The sequence below is a fragment of the Erinaceus europaeus genome, chromosome 10, assembly GCF_950295315.1.
Source record: "Erinaceus europaeus chromosome 10, mEriEur2.1, whole genome shotgun sequence".
Taxonomy (NCBI): domain Eukaryota; kingdom Metazoa; phylum Chordata; class Mammalia; order Eulipotyphla; family Erinaceidae; genus Erinaceus; species Erinaceus europaeus.
In genome coordinates, this window is record NC_080171.1 from 40081655 (window position 1) to 40107450 (window position 25796).

Below are 25796 nucleotides of genomic sequence, written 5' to 3' on the forward strand. Positions count from 1 at the left end.
TTCAACTAAATAAGATTTTCATTACTAAGAGAAGGCTTTAGCCAGATTTAAAAAAAAAAAAAGGAATCCACATGTTCACTTATAGTGTTTCAGATTTATTCAAAATAGTCCTAGTTTTATGGTACTTAACTGCAAGTCTCAGACTGCACCATCATGTGACCTTCAGAAATTTTTCATGTTATACAGCACTTACTCTCATCATGTTAAATTATTCTGATTTTAACAGCTCCCAAGCTAGAGAACCAAATCATTCCATGTTGCTTCAATTCTGTGTTGCCAAAAAAGAAAAATCTGCCGCTTTGGATTCATTTCAGCAGTTGGAAATTTAGGCCATAACATTTTACATTTCAGATGTTCCCCACTGGGTTCACACATCACAGAAATCAGTAAGTACGCAGATAATACATGCTTGTGAAGCCAGATCTCCAACAACTAGGATAATGTCCAGTGGAATGGGAAGGCAAATAGAAGTGAATCATGCACCAACTAGTATCATAATTTTGAGATCAGAGTGTGGCCCTTCAAGAAGGCACAAGTATCAACCTGGGAAGTGAGATAGTGGATAAAGCTTCGAATGCTGAAGTATGAGGTCATGAGCTTGAGCTCTGGCATCTCATGTGCCAGTGATGTTTCTCTCTCTCTCTCTCTCTCACTAGTGAATGAATAAACCGTTTTTTTTTTTAGAAGGTACAAGTATAACAAGCAAGTACAAAGCAGTTCATCTATTAATCATTTTAGGTGCAAAGTGAGCATGCTATTTTTATTTTATGGGGAAAATAAAAGACAATCTGTGAAATACCACATTTGTGTCTTCTCAGAAAAGGGGGTGGAATTCCTGACTTAAAAAAAAATGCTTCAGGAAGTGGAACAATGAATGAGCATAGCTGTTTCTTCTTCTAGCGTTTGCCCTTCTTCCATAGCCAGTCAACAGTGTCAGGTTGAGCCTGATGTAAAGTTTCGAGACCTCCTTTGAATCTGGAGAGGTGGCAGTCGTTGACTATGTGGGTCATAGTCTGTCTGGAGCCGCAGGGGCAGTTCGGGTTGTCTCTGGCTCCCCAGCGATGGAACATAGCGGCGCACCGGCCATGGCCTGTTTGATAGCGATTGAGGAGGGCCCAATCATAGCTGGAGAAGCCAAAGAGCAGCAACTCTGAGAGCAACGAAGCTTGAGGACCTGAAGAGTTTCTTTTCTGTGGTCCGGGAGGTGGCACAGTGGATAAGGCACTGGAATCTCAAGCATGAGGTCCTGAGTTCAATCCCCAGCAGTACATGTACCAGAATGATGTCTGGTTCTTTCTCTCTCTCCTATCATTTCTCATGAATAAATAAATAAAATCTTTAAAAAAAAAAAATTTCTTTTGGAAAACAGAATCACATATGCAAATACCAACTATCTGGCTTTTGGTATTAGAACACATTATGACTGTCAGCTACATAATGAGCAAAAAGTATACTGGAGGCCATTAAGATATGCCTATTAAATCACAGGGCACTTGGAAGCTGGCAAGTGGTTCACCCAGTAAAGTATACACATTACCCAAAATCTAGCTCTGAGCCACCACAAAAGGGTGTCTCACAAAGGGGAAAGTGGTTGTAAAGTCTCTCTCTCTCTCTCCATCTAGAGGAAAGAAAAGACAAAATGGCCTCCAGGAGCAGTGGAGTGGTGCAGGCAGTGAGCCCCTGGGATGACATATTACACCAAAGCAAAGGACTCTGGGGGAACAGATAGGTTGAAGAGACACTGGGTCCTGTTGTATCTCCTAGTCAAAAATCAAGGGGAGGTGAGAAGTTGTGCCTATGTGCTAAAGACTACACTGTAAACCATTAACTCTCTAGTGGCAAAAAAAAAAAAAAAAATCACAGGGTTCTTATTTAGAGTGTTAAATCCCTTCATCCTCTCAATCACATACCTTCATGAATACTGTGTACAAGAGTGGGGGGAAGCTCTTGTCTATTTGCACTAGTCAGAGTGGATAAGGTTTCACAGTGGGAACAAATGTGCCCAATTATCTCCATGACTGAAAACAACAAGGGCTTGCTTCTAGCTCATGTTGTGTGCCCCTTGTATGTTAACGAGGGGCGGTGCTCATCAGAGTCCTCTAGACCCCAGGCTCAGAGAGTATCCACCATCTGGAGCCTTGCAGATACCAGCAAATCACACTCACTGGTAAAAGGGTGTATGTCACTTTGCTCACATTTCATTGGCTGACACTATTTGTGTAGTCAATTTATATCCTAAATTCTCCTATATAGGGGAAGCCAACCCTATTGCATAGATAGGAAAAGAAAAGTATGCAGTACTTGTGACTAATTAAGTTTCTGCTTTCTACCTATTTCTATTTACTTACAGGAACTTTTGTTCATTCCAGAATGTTTTTCCAAGCTCATTTTAACTACAGGACTCCATTCTAGTGTCCTATGTGATAAGAATGAACAAAGCTAGAATCCTGTCTTTAGGGGACTAATCATTTAACAGAGGAACTGAAACATTGATAAACCATATACAAAGCAAAAGTGTCAAGATGTCAATGTTTAAGTAGATGTTTAAGTCATGGGCAGTTCCATCTCAAGGAAATGACATAAAGAGCTTTGCCAGACAAGTGAGACCAGGATATGAGGCTACTCAGCCAGTGGGGACATGACTGGAAGTAGAAAAGTAGGACCTGGCAGTTCATGTGCAAACAATGAACTGAAAAGGAAGAAGAGAGGCAGATAGGGAGTAGATTGTTAGAAAAAAATTGAGGAGGAGATGTGACTGGGGATGAGAAAGAGAAAAAGGAAAAAAGGAAGGACAGCCTTTTCTGATCAGAATGTTCTGAGAAAGCTAATCTTGCTCATGTATCAAGCTTTGAAGAGGGAAATGGTAGGGATGGGCTAGATCCAGTACAATAGTTCAAGCAAGAAGTAACAGAATTTAGCTAGAGAAGACCCACTACGACTGAGAGGAGAGACTCATCCTCTTTTGGAACCATGTACAGCATGAGGACACTCAGCTTTCAAACTTCCCTTTCATTTGATCCAGAAAATGTGATTTCACCTAGCTGCCTCAGCCTAAAGGAGTCATCTGAGGCTTACATCTGATAAAAGTGAACAGGTTAGAGGGGAAGAGGCCCATCTCAGTTAAGAGACTGGTTTGTTTGTTTGTTTATTTATTAATATATTTATTTATTTGCTTCCAATTGCTGGGTCTCAGTGTGTGTACTACAAATCCACTGCTCCTAACAGCCATTTTATTTTTCCTTTTTTATTTGATAAGACAGAGAGAAATTGAGAGGGAAGGAGGAGATAGAGAAGGAGAAAGACCTGCTTTACCACCTGTGAAGTGTCCCCACTGCAGTTGGAGAATAGGGGCTTGAACCTGAATTCTTGCACATATTAGTTTGAGGGCTTACCCAGATGCAATACCACCTGGCCCCCAGAGATAAGTTTCAACCAGATCATACTACCAAGCGAAAATTCCCTCGGTAATGGATGCTTGCTCTATTTGCTGAGTTATTTTTCTATCTCCAAGGATATTTCCTTTTTTTTTTTTTTTTTTTTTTTTTTACCAAAGCATGGATCCGCTCTGGCTTATGGTGGTGCAGGGGATTGAATCTGGGACTTGAGGCTCAGTCATGAGAGTCTCTTTGCATAACTATTATGTTACCCACCCCTCAAGGATATTTCCATAGCCATTCCTTAAGGACCAAACTATAGAACTTAAGGTATGTCTGTTTGCCCTGAATCCTGTTAGTCCTTCCTCTCATGAAGACTTAACTTCATAGTTTAGTCCCTTTTAAATAGTTAGTTGTGGTAGAACCTGCCATGAGCATCTGACAATCACAGATGTCTGATGTTTACATAAAATAGTTTAAGAACCTTCAACAAGCAACAAATCTTGCTTTTGCTACTTGCAAGAACTATACCAAACACTTGCCTTTGGTCTGAAACCTGACTACTGAACAATAAATTCCCTTACATTGAAGGGACTGTTCACTCCAACAGACAGAGGGCTTCCATTTCTTACTCCTCACCCCCAAAATGAACACAGTCATTAGAGTCCTTAAGGCTCTCTGGGATGGAGAAGATGCCCAGTATTAGCATGTCTGGGCTATGCAAAAGTATTAGAAACTGGACTATCAGTATGGATAAGGTCACACTTTGTACTCTGACTCACACTAAATTCTCATGAAAGTCAGAACTGATGATGCCAAAGTCTGAAACACTTGAAGATAAAGATTGGGCTATTTCCCAAGAAGCCTTGGACTTTGAATCATCAATTCTAGACAACCATGTATATATGAGTTTGTATGTGTGTGTGTGTTAGCCATTCATACTGACTGGACAGAATTTTACTGTATTCTTCTCCAGTGCTAATTTTTTTTTGTTTTATACATTTCATATCTGTTAAATACTTTGGGATTCAACCAATATTTAATGATTAGCTATATAAAGTAAAATACCATGTTATATGACAATAAAGTGCTTTACATAGGGTTAAAAAAAATAAACTCCTTAAGAAAATCTGAGGCAGAATATTATTTATTTTTTGCCTCCAGGGTTACTGCTAGGACTTGGTGCCTGCACCACAAATCCACTATTCCTGGAGGCTATTTTTTCCCCCTTTTGTTGCCCTTGTTGTTTTATTGTTGTTGTGGTTCTTATTATTGTTGTTATTGATGTCATTGTTGTTGGACAGGACAGAGAGAAATGGAGAGAGGAGGGGAAGACAGAGGGGAGAGAGAAAGATAGACATCTGCAGACCTGCTTCACCTGCAGGTGGGGAGCTGGGGGCTTGAATCAAGATCCTTATGCTGGTCCTTGCGCTTTGCACCATATGCACTTAACCCACTGTGCTACAGTCTGACCCCCAAGTCAAAGCATTTTAAAGCAGTGATTTTACCTATGCTTGTATATTTTTTAAGTGATTTGATATTGATTTATAAAATTATAAGATAACAGGGGTATAATTCCACACCTTTCCCACAACTAGAGTACCATATCCCCATTCCCTCCACTGGAAACTGTATTAGTTCTCCCAAGGCCACAGATATGGGTTGACTATTTCTATAACTATATTTATATCTATTCCTCCTCCTTTTTTTCTATGATTCTACCTTCTCTTCCTTTCTAAGTCACACCTACTACTTCTGAGAGTCCTCCCCCCACTTCCCTCTTCTCTCTCTAGGTCCTGATGGAACTGAAGTTCAGAGCCCTCTGGTCATCTTCCCCTAACATTTACCACCTCTGGGAGTACAGACCAAAATTCTTTATGGGGAGCAGAAGGTGAAAAGTCTGACTTGTGTAATTGCTACCCTGCTGGACATGGATGTTGGCAGGTCATTCTATCTTTCCCTAGTGGTATGCTTATCTTTTATCCACACTAGCAGAGGAAAACATAGTAAAGAGGTGACATTTTAGATGTTTCTTGCAGAAGAAAGTTTCCAGAAGAGTGCTGGGTCAGGAGAATATTCCAGGTGGAAAGACTGGCAGAGAAACAGGAAAACATTGGATAAACTATCTGAGGAACAATGGGAAATTCAATTATGTTGTGCCAAGGGACAGAAGAAGGATGATGATGTAAAAAGGATTTTGGGTCAAGGAAGTATAGAATTTTAAAACCCCAGAGAAGGAAGCTGTTTAAACATAATAAGTAAGTGGAACCCAGTAGCAGTTTTTCATATCACCAAAACTAAGTCTCCTCAAGATCATTCTCTCCAAAGTCAAACGCACCATTCCATCCATATTAGCTAGTTTTCATGTATATAAGCAGTTTGGGAGTCCACTGGGATCTTTGCACTGGCTGTTCCTTTCATGTGGACCTCACCCCACCCCAAACCTGAATGTAATAACTAGTAGTTCCCTAAAACAGTGAAAGCTTTTAGTATAGTCAAAGTTGTTAAAAAATCAATATAATCAGATTTTGGGACCGGGTGGTGGGGCACCTGGTTGAACACCTGTTACAATGTGCAAGGACCTGGATTCAAGCCCCCAGTCCCTACATGCAGGGGGAAAGTTTCAGGACAGTAAAGCAATGCTACAGATGTCTCTGTCTTTTCCCTATCAGTCCCATCTCTTTTGATTTCTGGTTGTCTCTATCCAATAAAGATAATCTTTATAAATAAAAAAAAATGATTTTCATCACTCCCCAAAGATACATTAGTACTATATTCCTCCTATCAACCCACCTCCCTTGCCCTGTGCAACCACTCATCTACTTTCTGTTTATAGACTTGTCTATTCTGGATATCTCATATAAACAGAATCATACTGCAAAAGACCTACTAGTAGAACATCTGGAGTGTTTCCATTTTGGAGGGTCTTATGAAAAATGCTGCTGTTGGGAGTCGGGCGGTAGCACAATGGGTTAAGCGCACATGGCGCAAAGTGCAAGGACTGGCAGAAGGATCCTGGTTCCAGCCCCCCACTCCCCACCTGCAGGGGAGTCGCTTCACAGGCGGTGAAGCAGGTCTGCAAGTGTCTCTCTTTCTCTCCCCTTCTGTCTTCCCCTCCTCTCTCCATTTCTCTCTGTCCTATCCAACAACAACGACATCAATAATAACTACAACAATAAAACAACAAGGGCAACAAAAGGGAATAAATAAATAAATATCAAATATTTAAAAAGAAAAGAAAAATGCTGCTGTGAACTTTTTCTTTTCTCACTGTATTGGGAGAGGGAGGGGGTTAATGGTTTACAGTACAGTTGTTGACACGAGTAAATTTTCTCATCTTACCATGATGAGTGTCTGTAAAACACTCTCACCACCAATTTATGCCCTTCTCCACTACACAAGTGGAACCTGAAATGTAATTGGCATATCGCACCAAAGTAAAAGATTCTGGGGTGGGTGGGTGGGGAGAATACAGGCCCATGAAGGATGACAAATGACATAGTGGGGGTTGTATTGTTAAGTGGGAAACTGGGGAATGTTATGCATGAACAAACTATTGTATTTACTGTTGAATGTAAAACATTAATTCCCCAATAAAGAAATAAATTTAAAAAAAAAGAATAGGAAGGCTATCAGGGGAGGGGATGGGATACAGAGTTCTGGTGGTGGGAACTGTGCAAAGTTGTACCCCCCATATCCTATGGTTTAGTCAATGTTTCCTTTTTATAAATAAAAACTTAAATAAAAAAATAAAAATTTAAAAAATGCTGCTGTGAACTTTTTCTTTTCTCATTGTATTGGGGGAAGGAGGGGGTTAATGGTTTACAGTACAGTTGTTGACATGAGTAAATTTTCTCATCTTACCATGATGAATGTCTGTAAAACACTCTCACCACCAATTTATGCCCTTCTCCACTATTATGAACTAGGATTCCTAAACTCTCCCCACCCAGATACCTCCCTGCCCTCCTTCCACAAAACAAAAGTAAACTCCAAATGGATCAAGCTGTGAACTTTGTCTGCAAGGTTTTATGTGAACAAATGTTTTCATTTCTCATAGGTAGATATTTAGGAGTGGAACTGCTGGGCCACTTGAAAATATTATGCATAACTTTTTGAGAAACTGCTAGGTTGTTTTCTACCACTGTACATTCCTACTGGAAATGTATATATGGCCCAATTGCTCCACATTCATGCTGACATTCATGATAATCTATCTTTTTAATTATAGCAATTTCAGAGAGTATGAACTAATATCTCATTGTGGTTTTTTACCTGTATTTCCCTAGTGACTAGTGATGCTGAAAATGTCTCATATTCTCATTGGTCCTTTGTGTACTTTCTTGGAGAAATGGCAATTTGGACCTTCTCTGTCCATTTTGAGTTACTGAGTGAAAGAATTCTTTTTATATTCTCTATACAAATCTCTCATCAGATGCTTCAAATTTTTTTCTCCCATGCGGTTTTGTTTTTTGAACATCAATAACCATTTGACCAAAAATGAGTAAATTTAAGAAAACACTTGTAACCAACTCACAAGCATCTGTCAAATCTGTGGCAAGGAAGAAACTAGAAGAGAATTAAGTCACCTGTTCTTGGCCCTAAATTCACTGCTACGCAGCACTGTCCTACCAACCCAGCAGCAAGATCTCATTTTACAATGAATTCGAGTCCAGCATTTGGTAAATTGGCTCATGAACATTAGCAAAATAGAAAGATGATTCTTTGTTCACACGTACCCATAAACTACTGCAAAATATATACCTGAAAGCAGAAGTACACTAGAGTTTGCAGTGAGTACCTCCCTAACACTTCCTCTCCACTATTCCAAGCTTGGGATCCATGATTGCTCAACAAATTGTTTGGCTTCGTATGTTAACTCTCTTTTCAATCACCAGGTTCCAGATGCCACCAGGATGCTGGCCAGGCTTCCCTGGATTGAAGACCCTACCAATGTGTCCTGGAGCTCAGCTTCCCCAGAGACACACCTTACTAGGGAAAGATAGAGGCAGACTGGGAGTATGGACCGACCAGTCAATGCCCATGTTCAGCGGGGAAGCAATTACAGAAGCCAGACCTTCTACCTTCTGCAACCATCAATGACCCTGGGTCCATGCTCCCAGAGGGCTAGAGAATGGGAAAGCTGTCATGGGAGGGGGTGGGTTATGGAGATTGGGTTGTGGGAATTGTGTGGAGTTGTACCCCTCCTACCTTATGTTTTTGTTCATTAATCCTTTCTTAAATAAAAAATTTAATAAAAAAAAAAAGAAAGATGATTCTTACTTTGGGGAAAAAAATGAAGAAATTGGGGGGGGGGGTTAGGCTGTAATAGGCCTTAAGTGGACTACAACTTAGTTTTCTCTTGGAAAAACTTTTGAAACTGATGATGAATGGATTACACACACACACACACACACACACACCAGGCAAGTGGTGGTGGTGAGGGGGAGAGACTACTTAAATGCAAGTAGAACAGGCCTAGGATGAGCTAGTAGTAAACTTCAACACTTTTAGTTATGGATAACTGCTACAAAATTAAAGACTCTGGGACTGTTTGCATTGCATTCAAACTAGTAAGCACTGCCCACTTTTATTTTGGTTGAAAAGCTTCAAATAGTGAAAATAAGATTTAAGCCTGGGAACACTGATAAGGAGAGAATTAGTCTATTAAGCTGTAAAAAAGAGCTTCTCAGAATAGAAAAATATTAGAACTTAAGTTTTTATTACAAAATAGCAGACTTTAAGTACATATATACATATGTATGTACATATACATATATAGTGAGAGAGATTTACACACAGAGAGACAAACGCATATTAGTAAAGACATCAGGGAAGGATTTACTTTTAATAAACCTTAACTTATTTCAACAATGACATAACACAATGAAAATTTTCTAGAACAGACTTAATTTCTTAGATAACACAAAGAGTAAACTATCAATAGAACTCAATGCACCCTTTAAAACACAAATTAACATACAAATGCAAACAAGATTAATCTGACATATATTGATCTAAAAACTTACACTAGATAAAGAGTAATCTATGAAAATTTCTTAAGCACGTTTAAAGATGTTCATATTCTTTTTTAAAGATTTTTTTAAATATTTATTTATTCCCTTTTGTTGCCCCTGTTGCTTTTATTGTTGTGGTTATTATTGTTGTTGTTATTGTCATTGTTGGATAGGACAGACAGAAATGGAGAGACGAGGGGAAGACAGAGAGCGGGAGAGAAAGACAGACATCTGCAGACCTACTTCACCACCTGTGAAGCGACTCCCCCGCAGGTGGGAAGCCTGGGGCTCGAACCGGGATCCCTATGCCAGTCCTTGCGCTTTGCGTCACCTGTGCTTAACCCGCTAGCTACTGCCCGACTCCCGATGTTTATATTCTTATTGGTGTAAAAATATACAAAATATTAAGCGCAGGTGGCACAAAGCGCAAGGACTGGCATAAGGATCCTAGTTCGAGCCCTCCGCTCCCCACCTGCAGGGGAGTTGCTTCACAGCAGGAAAACAGATCTACAGGTGTCTTTCTCTCCCCCTCTGTCATCCCCTACTCTCTCCATTTCTCTCTGTCCTATCCAACAATGATGACAATAATAATAACTACAACAATAAAACAACAAGGACAGCAAAAGGGAATAAATAAATAAATAGAAAAATAGAAAAAAAGTATGCAAAATAGGTTTGAACATAAAGACTATATAACATAATATATGTAATGGTAATTTATGACATGTAAACATAATCATAAATATAATACAGAAATAGCAACTGGGCTACATAACAACTTAAGAGGAAACTAAACATAACAATGACAAATAGAAAAACCTAGTTTTATATTCTCTATCTCCTCTCTTTTCTATATATTCACTGCTCACAGCAACCCTCCGTTTTTAAATCAAACATAGTAAGGCACATTTGGGACTTAGAAACAATCACTCAAATGTCTTTATCCCTGAAGCTGTTGCAGAATGGGCAGTGCAAATAGTAGTGCACTGATGTGGGGAGATAAGACCTAAATTTATCCAAGGAGATGGAACAAACTTCATGTTTATCTGCCTTGTGGAAACACCAGCACAGATGACTTGAAATTTCATCTCATTCAAACTGATAACCCTTCCACAGTATCCTGGCCCCACAATTTCTTAACTTTATCTGACCACTGATCTTCTCTTGCCCTTTATCTAGTCAGTCTACCAGCCTTTCCACTGAGACATTATCATCACACAGAATAGCTTGGAATCTACAAAAATAAAATACCCTCTGAGATAGTTCCAGTCTTTTTGCTTCTAATAACTCAATCAAACTTGTCCTCTTGTATTTATATTCTTAATTTAGAATCCATACAATGTTCTATTCCTCTGATCTACTAGTCATATTTTGGCCCTACCACCTCTCTTAAGGTCTAAGTTCTCTGATATACCACCACAAAGATGTTCCCCATCCCTCTTAGTTAGGAACCATTCATCCACTCACCCACTCCACCTGCCCCTTTTCTCTCCCTTCTCTGTTTCCTGGTAAATTCTAATTCCCTGTTTTACTTGTTTCTGGTCTTAGGTTCGTAAGTATTAGTGACAGAAACAAAACAATGTATAGATAGTTTAATTTTCTCATTCATTCATCACTACTTCCTGTGCTAAAAGTATGAATAAGCAGCAAATAAGCCTCACTGCTATTTGGCAGTAATTTTTTTAAAAAATATTTTATTTTTTGATTGACTGACTAGGTGGGGAACCAGGTGCTTGAACCCGGGTCCTTGTTCATTGTAATGTGTGCTCAATCAGGTGTGCCACTACCTGTCCCCAGGCGTTGATTCTTTTTATAGGCATAAATTATTAGGGTTTTGTAATCAAAATTTCCTAAAAGTATTCCAAAATACTGTAATACCAAGATATCAGTTTCAACTGACTCCCCTAAATGATTTCTTAACATCAGAAGGCTCACAGTATACTGCTAAAAGCAGTATACAGAAACTGAACTTGGGAGTCGGGCGGTAGCGCAGCAGGTTAAGCACACGTGGCACAAAACACAAGGACCACTGTAAGGATCCCAGTTTGAGGCCCTGGCTCCCCACCTGCAGGGGAGCTGCTTCACAGGTGGTGAAGCAGGTCTGCTATCCTTCCCTCCCCCTCTGTCCTCCCTTACTTTCTCTATTTCTCTCTGTCCTATCCAACAACGACAACATCTATAACAACAACAATAATAACTGCAACAATAAAACAAGGGTAACAAAAGGGAATAATATTTTTAAAATTCTTTTAAAAAATTTAAAAAGAAATTGAACATAACAGGGTTTTTAAAAGCATCATCTAATAATAGACTTTTATTGCATATGTAGAAGGTATGAACATGATTCTATCACTTTGAAGTATTCCCTATGACAGTCCTGAGAGAACTACTATGAGACCTTTTTCACACATGAAACTGAGGCACAATGAGTTTATGACACTTGTCTAGTAGCCCTCATCTAGTAGCTAGTAATTTTAAAAATCAAATCCTTTCAGTCCTAGATCAATGACCTAGTTCCCCCAGTTGGTAGGAAGGCAGTCTACAATCTATTTTTCCACTATAGCAGCCTCAGTTTTCATTACAAATAACCCATCCAGCACAGTTATCTCCTGCCTCCTCCAGGTCAGTGAGTATGCTGGTACCAGTGCATTCCTCTGGCATGATTGCATCATACTGTCCTGATGGCAATTCCATTAGTGTATTTGCCACCAGGGTTATCTCTGGGGATCAATGACTGCATGACTCTGCCACTCCCTGTGATTAGCTGTTCCCTTCTTTTAGACAGTGAAAGACAGCAAGCTATAGAACAGTAGAGACAGAGAGAGGAGAGATACCACAGAACTGCTCCATCATTTCTGAACCTTCATTGTTATAGGTGCTCCCAGCTGGTGGCCAGGCTTGAACCCAGGTCCTCTAACATGAAAACATGTGTGCCCTATCAGATAACACACATCCCAGGGCCCTAGTAATTGTCTTTTTAAAGAAATATTGGGGGCCCGGGTAGTGGCGCACCTGGTTAAGTGCACACATTACAGTGCGCAAGGACCTGAGTTCAAGCCCCCAGTCCCCACCTGCAGGGGGAAAGCTTTGCAAGTGGTGAAGCAGGGCTACAGGTATCTCTCTGTCTCTCTCCCTCTCTATCACCTCCTTCCCTCTCGATTTCTGGCTGTCTCTATCCAATAAATAAATAAAGATTTATATATATATATATATATATATATATATATATATATATATTGGGAGTTGGGCGGTAGCACAGTGGGTTAAGTGCAAGGACCGGTATAAGGATCCTGGTTCAAGCCCCTGGCTCCCCACCTGCAGGGGAGTTGCTTCACAGGTGGTGAAGCAGGTCTGCAGGTGTCTCTCTATTTCTCCTCCCTCTGTCTTCCCCTCCTCTCTCCATTTCTCTCTGTCCTACCCAACAATGACATCAGTAACAACAACAATAATAACTACAACAATAAAACAAGGGCAACAATAAATAAATAAATAAATAAATAAATAAATATTTAAAATATATATTTATTTATTTATTCTGGGGACTGGGCAAGTGGTGCACCCAGCTGAGCACATGTTACATGCATAAGATCTGGGTTCAAGCCCCTAATTCCCACCTGCAAGGAAGAAGCTTCATAAGCAGTGATGTGTTTCTTTCTCCCTCTATCTCCCCTTGCCCTCTCAATTTTTCTCTATCTTTATCCAAAAAAAAAAAAAAAGTATTCATTTTTGTGACTAGATATGGTGGGGGGGGAGGCACCAGAGTACCACTTATCTTTGGCATATGCAATGGTATGGTGAGAAACTGGGACATGGAATATGTTCAGTTCCTGTTCTCTACTGCAAAACTATCCCCTAGTATTTGTCTAATTGACACAGTTACAGGTAAAAATACCCTAGCTCTCTAAGAGCAAGAAAATCATCTATGATATGGTGGAATGTCATGTTCATTGAATCAGTAGACTGTTCCCTCCTTCTCAGAGACCCTCAATACAACTCTTTATTCTACTTGACATGCTGAAGCTCCTAGTGTAGGCATTTAAGTCCTTCATGATCTGACCTGCAGTGAAGTCTTTCTGTTGTTGCTCATCTTTCTCTTACTCTAGGAAAAGAATCCCCTTTCCCTTTGAGGAACCATCCTCTGTAGTTGGAGGGCTGCCCAACAAAGGTCAACATTTCCTTCACTTTAAGGTTGGACCTGTGGTCCAAGCTGACTCCTTAAAATACAGCCTCTTCTAGGGACACAGGGATTAACCCATAAGGGGGTAATGACCCAGTGAGGGTGAATTGTAGCTTTAGTTTTTTTTTTTGTTTGTTTTGTTTTGTTTTGTTTTTGTTTTTGCTTGTTGTTTGTTTAGTCTGTTTTGTTCTCTTACCAGAACATTACTCATCTCTGATTTATGGTGGTGTGGAGGTTTGACCCTGGGACCTCAGGCATTAGAGTTTGTTTGTGTAACCATTATGGTATCTATCTCCCCTCCCAGATTAATTTCAACACTAGGAATAAGATGATCTAAGAACCACAGACCTGTGCTGCCTTGTGGGAAAAGTCAATTGCTGATGAAGTGAATGTAAGGAAACTGAAATACACCTGCCATTGCTTCTGGTTCTTCAGCTCCACAGACTCATAATCACTTTTCTAAAAATCTTTGAATCCAGAAGTGTCTTGAGAGTCATAATTCTTTTTTAGAGAGGTTTTTTCTCTTTTTTAATATTTATTATTTGATAGAGACAGAGAGAAATTGAGAGAGGGAGGTAGAGAGTGAGAAAGACAAGAGAGACACCTACAGCCCTGCTTCACCACTCATGAAGCTTCCCCACTGCAGGTAAGGACTAGGGAATTGAAACTACTACACTAATGTCTGCTTCAACCAGGTGCACCACTGCCTAGTCCAAGATTCATAATTATTCAGATAAGAAAAGTACAAGGAGGCACACACTGGGGAGTATTATTTCATACCTGCATCAAACTATCCCCACAGTCAAATTCTATTATTTCTGCAGGCTAAAAAAAAAGAAGAATTTTGGCTTAGGTCAGTATAAGTTATACATCAAAGATCAGGTAAATAAGGTTTGGTTGCAAGTAAGTGCTGGGAAATTGTGCAGATGCAGTCACATCTGCCATGTTGTCCCCTCAGGCTATTGCTAGTTCCCGTGAGAGTTGGGACATTTGGAGAGTTGGGACATTCTCGGAGTGCCTGTTCCACCATATTGTGCCCTCAGGGCATTATCAATTTCCCACGATAGTTGGAGTGCTTTGGTTACTCCTCTCCCTTCCCATTCTCCGAGACCTATTCCCATAAAAGCCCTTCTTCTTCCACCCCTCCTATCTTGCCAGCCTTTCATTTCTGTGATTAGACGCAGGGAAGGTTGCTGTGTGAGGCGGCCATTTTTGCTACCTCCATGTGGCCCAAACTGTTGCTCTCTCACCCAACTCTGAGGTGCCAGTGCAAATAAAGGATTGTGTTCCCTTTCTGCTCCAAACCTCCTTTTTCTGTGTCCCACCGCCACCACAAGCAACAAGTAAGATTTGGTTTTGTTTTCATGGCTACATACAAAGTTAGATAGGTTTGATTAAGCAAACAGAATCCATATCTGTTTATTGGTTTTATTTCAGTACTATGTGTTGGATTTGTTGTTACATGTGCCTACAGAGTCTCATCTATATTCTTTAAGGGCTGATAACATTTCAGTTCCATTTCCCGCTACTCTTCTATTTATACACTGAAGTAAAATAAAAAACTATGCTTTGCTTCTTTATATAAAAACTTGCTGGGAGACCAGGAGATGGCTCACTAAGTAGAGCACACACTTTACCACATGTGAGGAACCAGGTTCAGGGGCCCAGCCACCTCAGGGGGAAAGCAGTACTACCGTGGTCTGTGGTGTCTCTCCTCCTGCTCTTTTCCCACTATGGGGGTAGGAGGAGAGTCTGCCAGGGGCAGTGTAAGGTGCAATCATGCATGCACCAAGTCCCAGCAAAGCCCTGGTGGCAAAAACAAAAGGCAGAGTCTGACACCACATGGGAGTACCATAACACCCCATGGGAAAGCACCATATAGATGGAGCAGATAATCCCTTCTCTGGAATTATCTGAAATAATGAAAGGAATGAAAAAAAAATTGCCCAGGAGCACCGGGATTGCATATGTGTGAGTCCCCAGTGCCATAAAAATAAATCATTTTTTTAAGCTTTCAAACTTGGGGTTGTATATCTCTCACAAGCTAAAGCTGTTCAGTCAAGAAGTGGGGGCCCTAGCTGACTGGTTTGCTAGTCAGATGTGCCAGTTCAATAAATCTCTCCACAGTGTCTGGGGGGAAAGTGTCCACTGTCCCCAAATAGGAGAATCTGAGAAATTGATTCCTCCCTCTTTTGGTCCACTAGATCCCCAGAAACAATTATGAGCACAGGCAAAAGCAAGGAACTCTAGAGAAGAAGGGGATGGGGTAGGATGGATGAGTGCCAGGGTCCTGGTACATGACAGTGAAAGAGGACCTAGGTTGGGGGAGAGTGTCTTGCAAACACCTATCATGGGGAGATAAGAGGTTGTACCTATGTGTCAACAACTGTACTGTAAACCATTAACACACACACCCCAATAAAGAGGAAGAAAAAATCCTAAATTGATCAACTATAGAAATCCCCATTAACTGCAGAACTCTCCTCTTCCTTTGTGAGATCCTTAGGAACTTTACAGATCATGTTTCACTTTACAAAAATATACACAGCCATGTCCACTTTATCCAATGTCATTATTAAGGACACTTCACTTCACAGCAACTCTGGGAGGTGATGTACCCAGGGCCAGACTGTTAATAAATAGAAACTCCTGCAGTTTCATTCACACCTGATCCTACTCTTGTTTTTAGTTGGTTGGCTTGTTTGTTTTGGCCGTATCTTCCTCCTACATGAACCCAAAGTGAAGAGTGAATTGGCACTGATAACTTCCTTCTTGGTAGCTTAGCTATAGAGATGTAATCTCTTGGAAAGATATAATCTCTTGAGTTATTTCACTATAAACTGAGTACAGATTTAACTTTGATTAAAAAGAGAGAACTTGCATGTACATAGCCATACACGTATGTACCTCTCCCAGCATAGATTTCTATATACATTTCTTTTAACCATCTAGAAAGACAAAAGTAGCTTATCACTGAATCCAATCTGAACTAGCCAAGTGATAAAGCAAGGCTGATAAGATACCTAGACATGGTATAGACCTTGGGCTAGATAACTCCCTGGGAAGGCCATGTGTTTTGCCATGTGCTAGGCCTGGTTTGAGCCCTGGCACCACAAGAAAGGTACTGGGGTTGTACCCTCCCATTGTCTCTCTTTGAATGAAAAAGCAGTCCTAGGTGAAATCAGAATTGTTTGAAGTTCCTGAGGTTCCTGATCCACAAACAAATAAAAAGAGGTAACACAGTACTTGGGGAAAACTCAAACATTATGCTCTTTGAACAGTCTACACAAATACCCCTCTCCACTCAGGGGCTACTTCTGGGTCAGGACTCCCTTCCTTTAGCTAAGAGCCAGACATCATTGGAAATTTGCCTAGCCGACACTATCCTGCTTTTCTGGCTGACCTCTGAGGTTAGGACTTCTGGATACACACTCATGACAGTGTGCAAAGGCAAGTTTAGCTGCTCTGGGACTCAGGAAAGTACAGGCTTATATTTCTTTTTTAATTTCAAATAGACACTGAAAATCCCAATGATCACATGCAAGGCCCATTCCTGGTCTATGATTTTAATGCAACAGGCCCATTACTATCAGGCCAAGGAGTCTGAATCACTTTTTCCAGTGAAATTCCCCCTATTCATGAGAACTATGCATGTAAGAGTGGCAAGCAGTGACCAGAGATGAAGTTCTTGGGTGTAAAGAGCTATTGCATGCAAAGCCAGATACACTTCACAAGGACCAATGTTGGGCTTCTCTCACTGATTTACTTTTCCATTTACCAAATGCCTAAGATTTACTAGGGGAGCACAGTCTTGTCCCAGACAAGCCACATCCTCCACTCCCACTACCCTCCATAAGCACGCAGAATTCCTTCCCCATTGTTCATCAATAGGTCAAGAATCCCACATTACTCACTGGTCAAAATTACCCAGGGAGGCTTTAACAATATTTCTGATTTTTCTTCCTGCTAAAGCATTTCTTCTGACTAGTATAGAAAATGCTCCTGGTGGTGGGGTCAGGGCGGTGGTGCACCTGGTTAAGCGCACATATTACCATGAGCAAGGACTCAAATTTGAGTGAGTGTGTGTGTGTGTGTGTGTGTAGGGAGGGTCAGGTATCAGGGAGCTTCATGCGTACTGAAGCAAGTACTGCAGGTGCTGTCTTTCTCTCAGTCTATCTGCTCCTCTCAATTTCTCTACCCTATCAAATAAAGGAAGAAAAAAAAAAAAAGAGGAAAAAATGGTGGCCAGGATTGGTAGATTCCTCATGCAGGCACAATAACCATGCAGTAACCTTGGTGGCAATAAAAAAAAGAAAGGAAAAGAAAAGGATGCTGGTTCAGGAGGTGGCTCAGCACTTGACTCTAGAGCATGAGGTCCAAAATTCAACCCTCAATAGCACATGTACCAGAATGATGTTCCTGGTTATCTTTCTCTGCCCCTCTCTTTATCATTATTAAATAATAATTTAAAAAGAAAAAAGAAAAATGCTACTGGACCCAAAAGACAACATAATGGTAATGCAAAAAGACATTCATCCCTGAGGCACCAAAGATCCAATCCACACCACCATAAGTCTGAGCTGAGCAGTGCTCTGTAATACAGATACACACACCCCTACTTAACTCTTCCTCATACAGCTGCATCCAAAATTAAACACAATATTGATTCTAAAATGATATAGAGGGAGTCGGTGGTAGTGCAGCGGTTTAAGTGCAGGTGGCACAAAGCACAAGGACCAGAGTATGGATCCCGGTTCGAGCCCCGGGCTCCCCACCTGCAGGGGAGTTGCTTCACAGGCGGTGAAGCAGGTCTGCAGGTGTCTATCTTTCTCTCCACCTTTGTCTTCCCTTCCTCTCTCCATTTCTCTCGGTCCTATCCAACAATGACAACATCAATAACAACAATAATAAAACAACAAGGGCAACAAAATGGAAAAAATAAATAAATAATAATAATAAATAAATAAAATGGTATAGAACCAATAAGATAGCTCACCTGAAAAGGCACCTGCTTTGCCATGTGTGCAACCTAGTTCAAGTCCCCGGCCCCCATGGCACTGAGGAAATCTGGTCTCATCTCTCTTTCTGAAAAAAAGTTGACTTGTAGTGGTAACTCTCCACAAGGATATATATATATATATATATATATATATATATATATATATATATATATATATATAAGACTTAACATAATGTACCAAGGGAAGACACTTTATAAAGCAATTGGTGTTCAGATTATTTTTCTCCCATCTCCAGCAAGCTTATCCTACAACATGTAATGCACAAGGATCAAGGAAGGGGGCGGGCACTACCATGGGAAATTAGCCAGAATCCAACAGAAAACTATTTTAAAATGCTAGCTGAAATGGAAAACCATTTTCCCCATCTACAAAGCCCTTATTTAGCTCTTTTTACTCAGTCATCAAAAATTTATTCTCCTGATCTTCACATTTTGCATCTTCCACTATAAAAAAATATCTTCTTTTTCTCCCTATCTAAAGACAGATTTCAGATTCAGATTCAACAAACCTTTTTGCTGCAAGCCTAACTATATGCTGAGCACTGCATAGTCAACTCACCCTGTCATCCAGATTTATCATTTTACAGATGAAGAAACAAGGGCTCCATTAAGTTCAGTGACTTCTCTGCTTTCACAGACCTTACAAGTAGCATCTCTAGAAGTTCCCAGACTATATGTTCAATGGGAATTCCAGGTAAAATATATCTTCAGTAACTCATGAATCTGGCTTTACCCTTCTGAAATCCTGCTCAGTGTAATTTACATGATGCAGAGAGTGGGTTTTCCTATTTCATCTTAGAAATAGGTAAATATAAGTGATGAGATTATTTTATTTTGGTTAAAGATTAATTAACTTATTAATTTATTTATGAGAAGAGAGAACCAGAGCATCACTCCAGCATATGCAATGCTGAGGATTACACTCAGGACCTCACACTTGAGAACCCAACACTTTACTGCAAGTGATGAGGGTTTTTTAGTGTAAAGAGCTGCCCTTTGCAAAGCCAGATGCATCACTCAGGGGTCAGTCTAGGTCTCCCTCACTAATCTAAATCACCATTTAAGAAAGATAAAACATTTTCAGAAGGATAAGCACAACTACTATCCACTGCAAACAACCACTGTAGCATTCGAACAACCAGGAATTAATTGATGCCTATCAGTTTGTAGATTTTAGTCGCAAGGTGCATGATACCAACTCTTGTTATTTTATGTCATTTCTATTCTCAAAGCACCACAGTCATCTTTGAGGATCAGAACACAAAATTATTGAGTGAGGACTAAGACTGCTTCATCCATCCCATGCAGGTGCACCTTCCCTCAGTAGCCCTGGCAAGTGCTGCTGCTTCCAGTTACCAGGAGGGTATGAAGTCAGGGCTTGAAAAAGAAGGAAGAGTATTCCACAGCTGACACTAGTATCAAGCAAAAGATGTAGCACATGGACATGACAATAACTACGAATAATCAAGGCATCATTTCATTTCAAGGCATAGCCATTCAACAAGATACAGGCATCCCATGAAAACCTACCAAAACAGAACGCTATCTATAGCACTGCCCACATGAAAAAATGTCTCATTACTGTTCTGTTAAAGTAAGTCAAATATATCTTTTGCCTTTTTGCTTGCTTGCTCATCTGTTATTCTCCACATCCTATCTTTCAACGAACAGAAGAGGCATGCCTATTCTTGTCTGTAGAAATCTCCAGACTTGAAATTTTACCAATAGTGACTTTTTAAAGTGCTAAAACACTGAAACAAAGCATACTGAAATCTGGAGTAAGTGGTCAAAGCTGAATATTGACTGTGGTGAAACCTCACAACTTTCTTCTTCTAAAACATGATTCTGAGATATAAAAATATCACCAAGACATTAAATGACTTCAGAAACTAATAACAGGTCTCAGTTCATTTCTAACACAGGAATTGGGACCCTGTGGCCAACTGAGTAAAACCAGGAGAACATTCCAGAGACCATTACAAGTTACTGCCCTTAGCTGAACCTCAGCTAGTTTGTTGATGGAAAGAATAACAAAAGGATGTCTAAAGTGTTAAAAGGTCAGAGCAGTAATGAATGAATAAGAAATACATTTGGCCTTTACAGTGTAATGATACTGCACGTGTGAACTCAATTTACCACCCCAAATACTTAGCATAGGGTTACACATTCCTTTGATCTACAGAGGGAATGCTATACACAGTGGAAATAGCTGATCTTCTTACACTGGCTATGGCTCATCAATTTAAGTCCTCTGTATTCTCTGTAAGCACTTAATTTCTTCATTAGCATTATAAACAAAATACACAATATATACTGTTTGGTGCTGTTTGCATCTAAACTTTCTTAAGTAATACTATTTAAAAAGCCAAGGATCTTCATCAGAACTTCCTTTGTTTTGTTTTATGTTTTTTTTTAAACTAGATGAGCTTGCAAGGCAAGTGTTTATTCAAAAATGGGTGATAATTTCTGCACCCCCCCACCTTGCTAGCTATGCAGTTTCTGAGTCCTAATTACTGAGTTAATTTATATGCAGGTCTTTTTGCCTAGACATCACAAAACTTCTTAGATTCAAGAAACCCAAGTCTATTTGAACTATGTGTGCATGTGAGACTAGATGTTTATACTGATTCTACTCAGAATTGAGGGGAATGGGGCTTTTACTTCCTGCTTTCTTCCCAGCCATGGCATGAAGGCAATCCCTTAAAAAGACAAGTTTTCTGAGATCTGAGTTTTCAGATCTGGAGCAGAGACCGGAGTCTTGAACCATGACTTCACCACTGTCTTATGAGATTTCCTTCTGCTGGGCAACCTCATGTGTTTTGGTTTCTTGGTTTATTTCTTTGTCATTTTTTCCCTTCTATATGTAAGTAACTTCCACCAAAAGTCTTTTGTATGTTATAGAATATTCAAGGGGTAGGGGAAGATAGCATAATGGTTATGCAAAGAGACTCCCATGCCTGAGGCTTCAAAGTCACTGATTCAGTCCTCTGCACCACCATAAACCAGAGCTGAGGATAAAGCTCTTGTAAAAAAGGAGGAGGAGGAGAAGGAGGAGGAGAAGGAGGAGGAGGAGGAGGAGGAGGAGGAGGAGGAGGAGGAGGAGGAGAAGAAGAAGAAGAAGAAGAAGAAGAAGAAGAAGAAGAAGAAGAAGAAGGAGAAGAAGAAGAAGAAGAAGAAGAAGAAGGAGAAGATGGAGGAGGAGGAGAAGGAGGAGGAGGAGGAGGAGGAGGAGGAGGAGGAGAAGAAGAAGAAGAAGAAGAAGAAGAAGAAGAAGAAGAAGAAGAAGAAGAAGAATGGGAGGGGGGAAGGGGGAGGGGGATGAAAAGAGAAAGAAAAAAGGGATCTTCATGAAGGGCTAGGCAGTGGTGCACCCAAATGAGCATACATATTATTATGCACAAGGACCTGGGTTCAAGGCTTGGGTGCCCCACCTACAAGGGGGAGCTTCAGAGAGGTAAAGCAGTGCTGCAGGTGTCTTTCTTCCTCTATCTCTTCCCTCTCAATTTCTCTCTGTTCTATCTAAATCTGCAATTTAAAGTATTTAAAAAATGTTCAAAAACCCATTTTTCCAAATATGCCTGGTGTTCACTATTAGTTTAACCTGGGAGATGAGGATCTGAGAGAGAGCTTAACAGTGGGACTCAGTGTTAGCCAAATGATATTCCAGCACACACTGCACCCAATTTTAAGCTCTTGGAATGAAACTAAGAGATTCAGGGAACAAAATCCTGAGGCTGCCTTCCCTCCCTTCCATCTGAGTGAGGAGCAAGTGGACTGGGTTCCTACACCAGCCCTAGTACATGCTTTTCTGCAACAAGCCCCTCCACCCACTTTGCACCAGCAAAGCACAAGACATTGAGCTCCTGCACTGGTGACTGTGAACACCCCCCCCCCCACACACACACACACACACACACACACACGCACACACACTACCACCACCACCACCCCAGCCTGTTCCCCAGTTCCTTCTAGAAGCAGGAGACAGCAGTTCTGCCTGCTCTCAGTCGGAGCAGGATGCCCCAGAGAGGCAAAGGTCGTGACTCTGGGGGTTTAGTTCCTAGGCAAGGAGCGCTCCAGCTCCGACTTTCTTCCTGCTTTACCCAGGCAGGACACCAACAGCGTAAGCATCCCCAGTGCCCCATCACCTTCATCCCCCCCCCAACCCTGTCATCATTTGGTCAGAGCCACGATGTCTGGCCAGGTCAGGATAAGATTGCTGGTGGGGAATAGGAGAGGCCATTTTCTGGGTCTTCTCCATCCCATTTCTCGCAAAGAAGACAAGGGGGAGCTAAAACCGTTAAGCCAGGATATGCTTCCAAGTCTGTAGCGCTTCCAATCATCCTTGGAACCTCTTTCAATTTTATCAGTATCCCCCACTACAGGCAGGGTCCTTCAGCCTAAAGACTTGGAGCTTCACCCTCACACCTCCAAATGCCAGTGCTTCACTGGCTGCCCAATTCTGATCTAAAGGTGCCGCCTCCAGACACCTCAAGTCCCTCAGAGAGCAGACTCGCTCCTAGAGCGTAACCCAGTTAGCAGGTCTGCTAAATTCCCGTCTTCCTGAGGTCGTCTGGCGTCCCAACGTGGACTTCGCAAGAGAGGCGGGGGTAACTAGGGAGGATCTCTCCCCCCGAGCAGCGCTTACGCGGGGTTCAGCCCCCTCTCCCCTCCCTCTGCTTTTCTCTCCCAAACAGCTCCAGTCCCTGCACCTCCAGCACTCTAGGAGCCAAGGGGTTCTTTCACCCGGAATGAAACTTCTTTCTGGGCTAAATTCAGGTGCGAGCAGGAAAGCATTCCCATTCCGTGCCTCCCTCTTAACCCGTCTCTCAAAACCTCAGACTTAACCCCCCACCCTCACCCCCAAGATAGAGTTCATGGTACAAGTCTCCCCTCCCTTACCTCCGACTTTCCTGTTAGAAGGTCCGGGTGAGTTTAAACCCACAAGGGAACAGTCATACTCAGACTTTTCTAGAGATATTTCCTACCTGTCCCTTAGAGCTTGAAGAAGAAATAGGTAACCTCCCCCAACTTGGGGGGGGATGTGTGTATAGAGACAGAGAGACCATCTCTCAAAAGTCAGGGCAACAGTTGCAAGAGCACATGTGGAAGGTGTGTATGGGGGGGCCGGGGAGGTCCCGGGGGGCGCCCTCCACCCCCGCCCCGGCAGCTTCGAGTTACCTGTCCTATGTTGATAAATCCGTACTTGCTGGCTATGCGGTTGGCCTCCGGGAAACCGCCGGTTATTTTGACTGCCCAATGGTTGGTGTAGACGCGCGTCCTGCACACAGGGAGCAGGCAGCCCCCGAGCAGCGCCAACACGCACAGCAGGTCCAGCCGTCCCGGGCAGCAGCAGCGGCTCCCCCAACCCATGGCCCCGGCGCTTGGCTGCCTCTCTCGCCCGCTTAGTCTCTCCTCGCACTGCGCTGAACACAAACTAACTTCTCCGGCCTGGGCGGTCCGGGTGCGCAGCCTCGGTGACCGCGACTCGAAGCCCGAGGTTGATCCGCAGGAGGCGGCGAGCGGAGCGGCGAGCTTAGCGCGGGCTCCTAGACCATCCCCGGCGCGGGGGCGACCTCAGTTCGCAGCTCTCCGGCCCGCGGGGCAGGCGGCGAGCGCTACCGCGCTGGAGCGCAGCGGGCGGCTGAATGCCCAGGGCGCCCTCCAGCAGCCGATTCTCGCCCGCCTCGGGTTCAGACACTCCGACTGGCTCTCGCTGCTGCGGGGCCCGAGTGCCGCGAAGGCAACGGGAGCGAGCAGCCGGGCGCCCCCTCTGCTGGCCCCAGTTCCCAGCGCTGCTCAGCTGGTTCCCAGCACCCCCTCCAGCTCCAGGCAGCGCGCGGGGAGTGTGAGTGGCAGAGGCGGCAGCGCCTGCTCCGCATAAATGACTCCCACCCCCGCCGCCCCCTTGACACCCCTCCTTTCCCACACCCCCTCCTCCTTCCCTCCTCCGCCCGCTAGCGGCCACAGCCAGACTCCAAGTTGGTCCTAGCGCCGCCGGCTTCTCCCTGTTTGTAACCTCCTGAATCCCAGGCTCCAAAACCCCACTTCCCAAAGGGCTGAGCGGAAAGGTCTCCAGTCTTCGTTTTGCCTCCTTTCTCTTCAGTCCTCCTAGATCTGTATTAATTTACCGCCACTTCCCGAAAGACTAAAGAGAATTACACACTGATGCGAGTCGAACTCCCGGAAGATTCATTCATCCTCTCAGGGAACCTCCTTAACCAACTAAGTGTTTTTAAAGAGGTCACTTGCAAGTCAATTGTCAGAAACATAACCTGAGATTTTCACTTCGTTAATTTGCTCATGCTATTCAGCAACGGTTTGTTTTACACATTCTGCACTCGAAAGAAATTACCACACAGGACGGCCAGCGTGGCTTGGGGAGAAAAGCAAGCGGTTCCAAAGCCAAGTCTGTCTGTTTCTGGCCCACTTTCGAAATTTGTGCATCCGACACTAAGCTACACTTCTGGGAAGTAAAAAATTACAGCCACGGAGTTTAGAACAGACTTTTCTGAAAATGTTTGGTATGGAGGTAGTTCAAAGGTTGGACCAAAGGAATGACTCCATTCATTCCTTACAGCTAGAATGACAGGGTTTGTTTGTCTGTTTTGTTTTTTCCACTAGGGCAAAAATTTTCAACTTTTCCAAGCAAGACCATAGAGAATGTCTAGATGAAATACGTGGCTTCAAGTACCTTCATTGCTGTGCTTGTGGCAAACAGGAGGGAGGTGGAATTAACCCTCTTCTGTATAACTCCCTGGTCTTTTGGAGATACAGGGTGATTTCTTCTGAAAAGGAAACTTATCCTTTCTGAAATAATTCAATTTATCTTAAAAGCATTCACTATATTCCTAATTCATTCCCCCTCACACCCCCACCTTTTTTTTCCAACACTGGTGAAATGTGTTCAAATTGTTTAACCTGCCACACCTGTGGCTCTTGAGTAAGGATTATTTTGTCTGACTAGAGATTCACTTTTACTACCCCCCATAAACCTGCCAGCTCAAAATCCATACATTTAGAGTTTATAGACTCAAATTTATGTTCATAACTCATAAATTACCATTTTATGATGTTTTATACATTGTATAAGGTCTGCTACCATATTTAATCCTCAAAACAAACCCATAAAGTAGTATCTCCTCATCACTGGTGAACGATCAAATGAACTAAATAATTTGCAACGGTTTGCATATTTGTGTGGCTAA

General features: G+C 42.1%; 1 protein-coding gene across 1 annotated transcript in view; it reads right to left on the reverse strand.

Annotated features, from left to right (window-relative positions):
• Window positions 1-24470, reverse strand: part of PCSK5 (proprotein convertase subtilisin/kexin type 5) — a 357422-nt gene extending 332952 nt beyond the window's left edge. The window contains exon 1 of the mRNA XM_007536380.3: window positions 23770-24470. Within this exon, the coding sequence (XP_007536442.1) occupies window positions 23770-23961 (192 nt within the window). The 5' untranslated portion in view covers window positions 23962-24470. The remainder of the gene's footprint in view (window positions 1-23769) is intronic.
• Between the last annotated feature and the right edge of the window lie 1326 nt (window positions 24471-25796).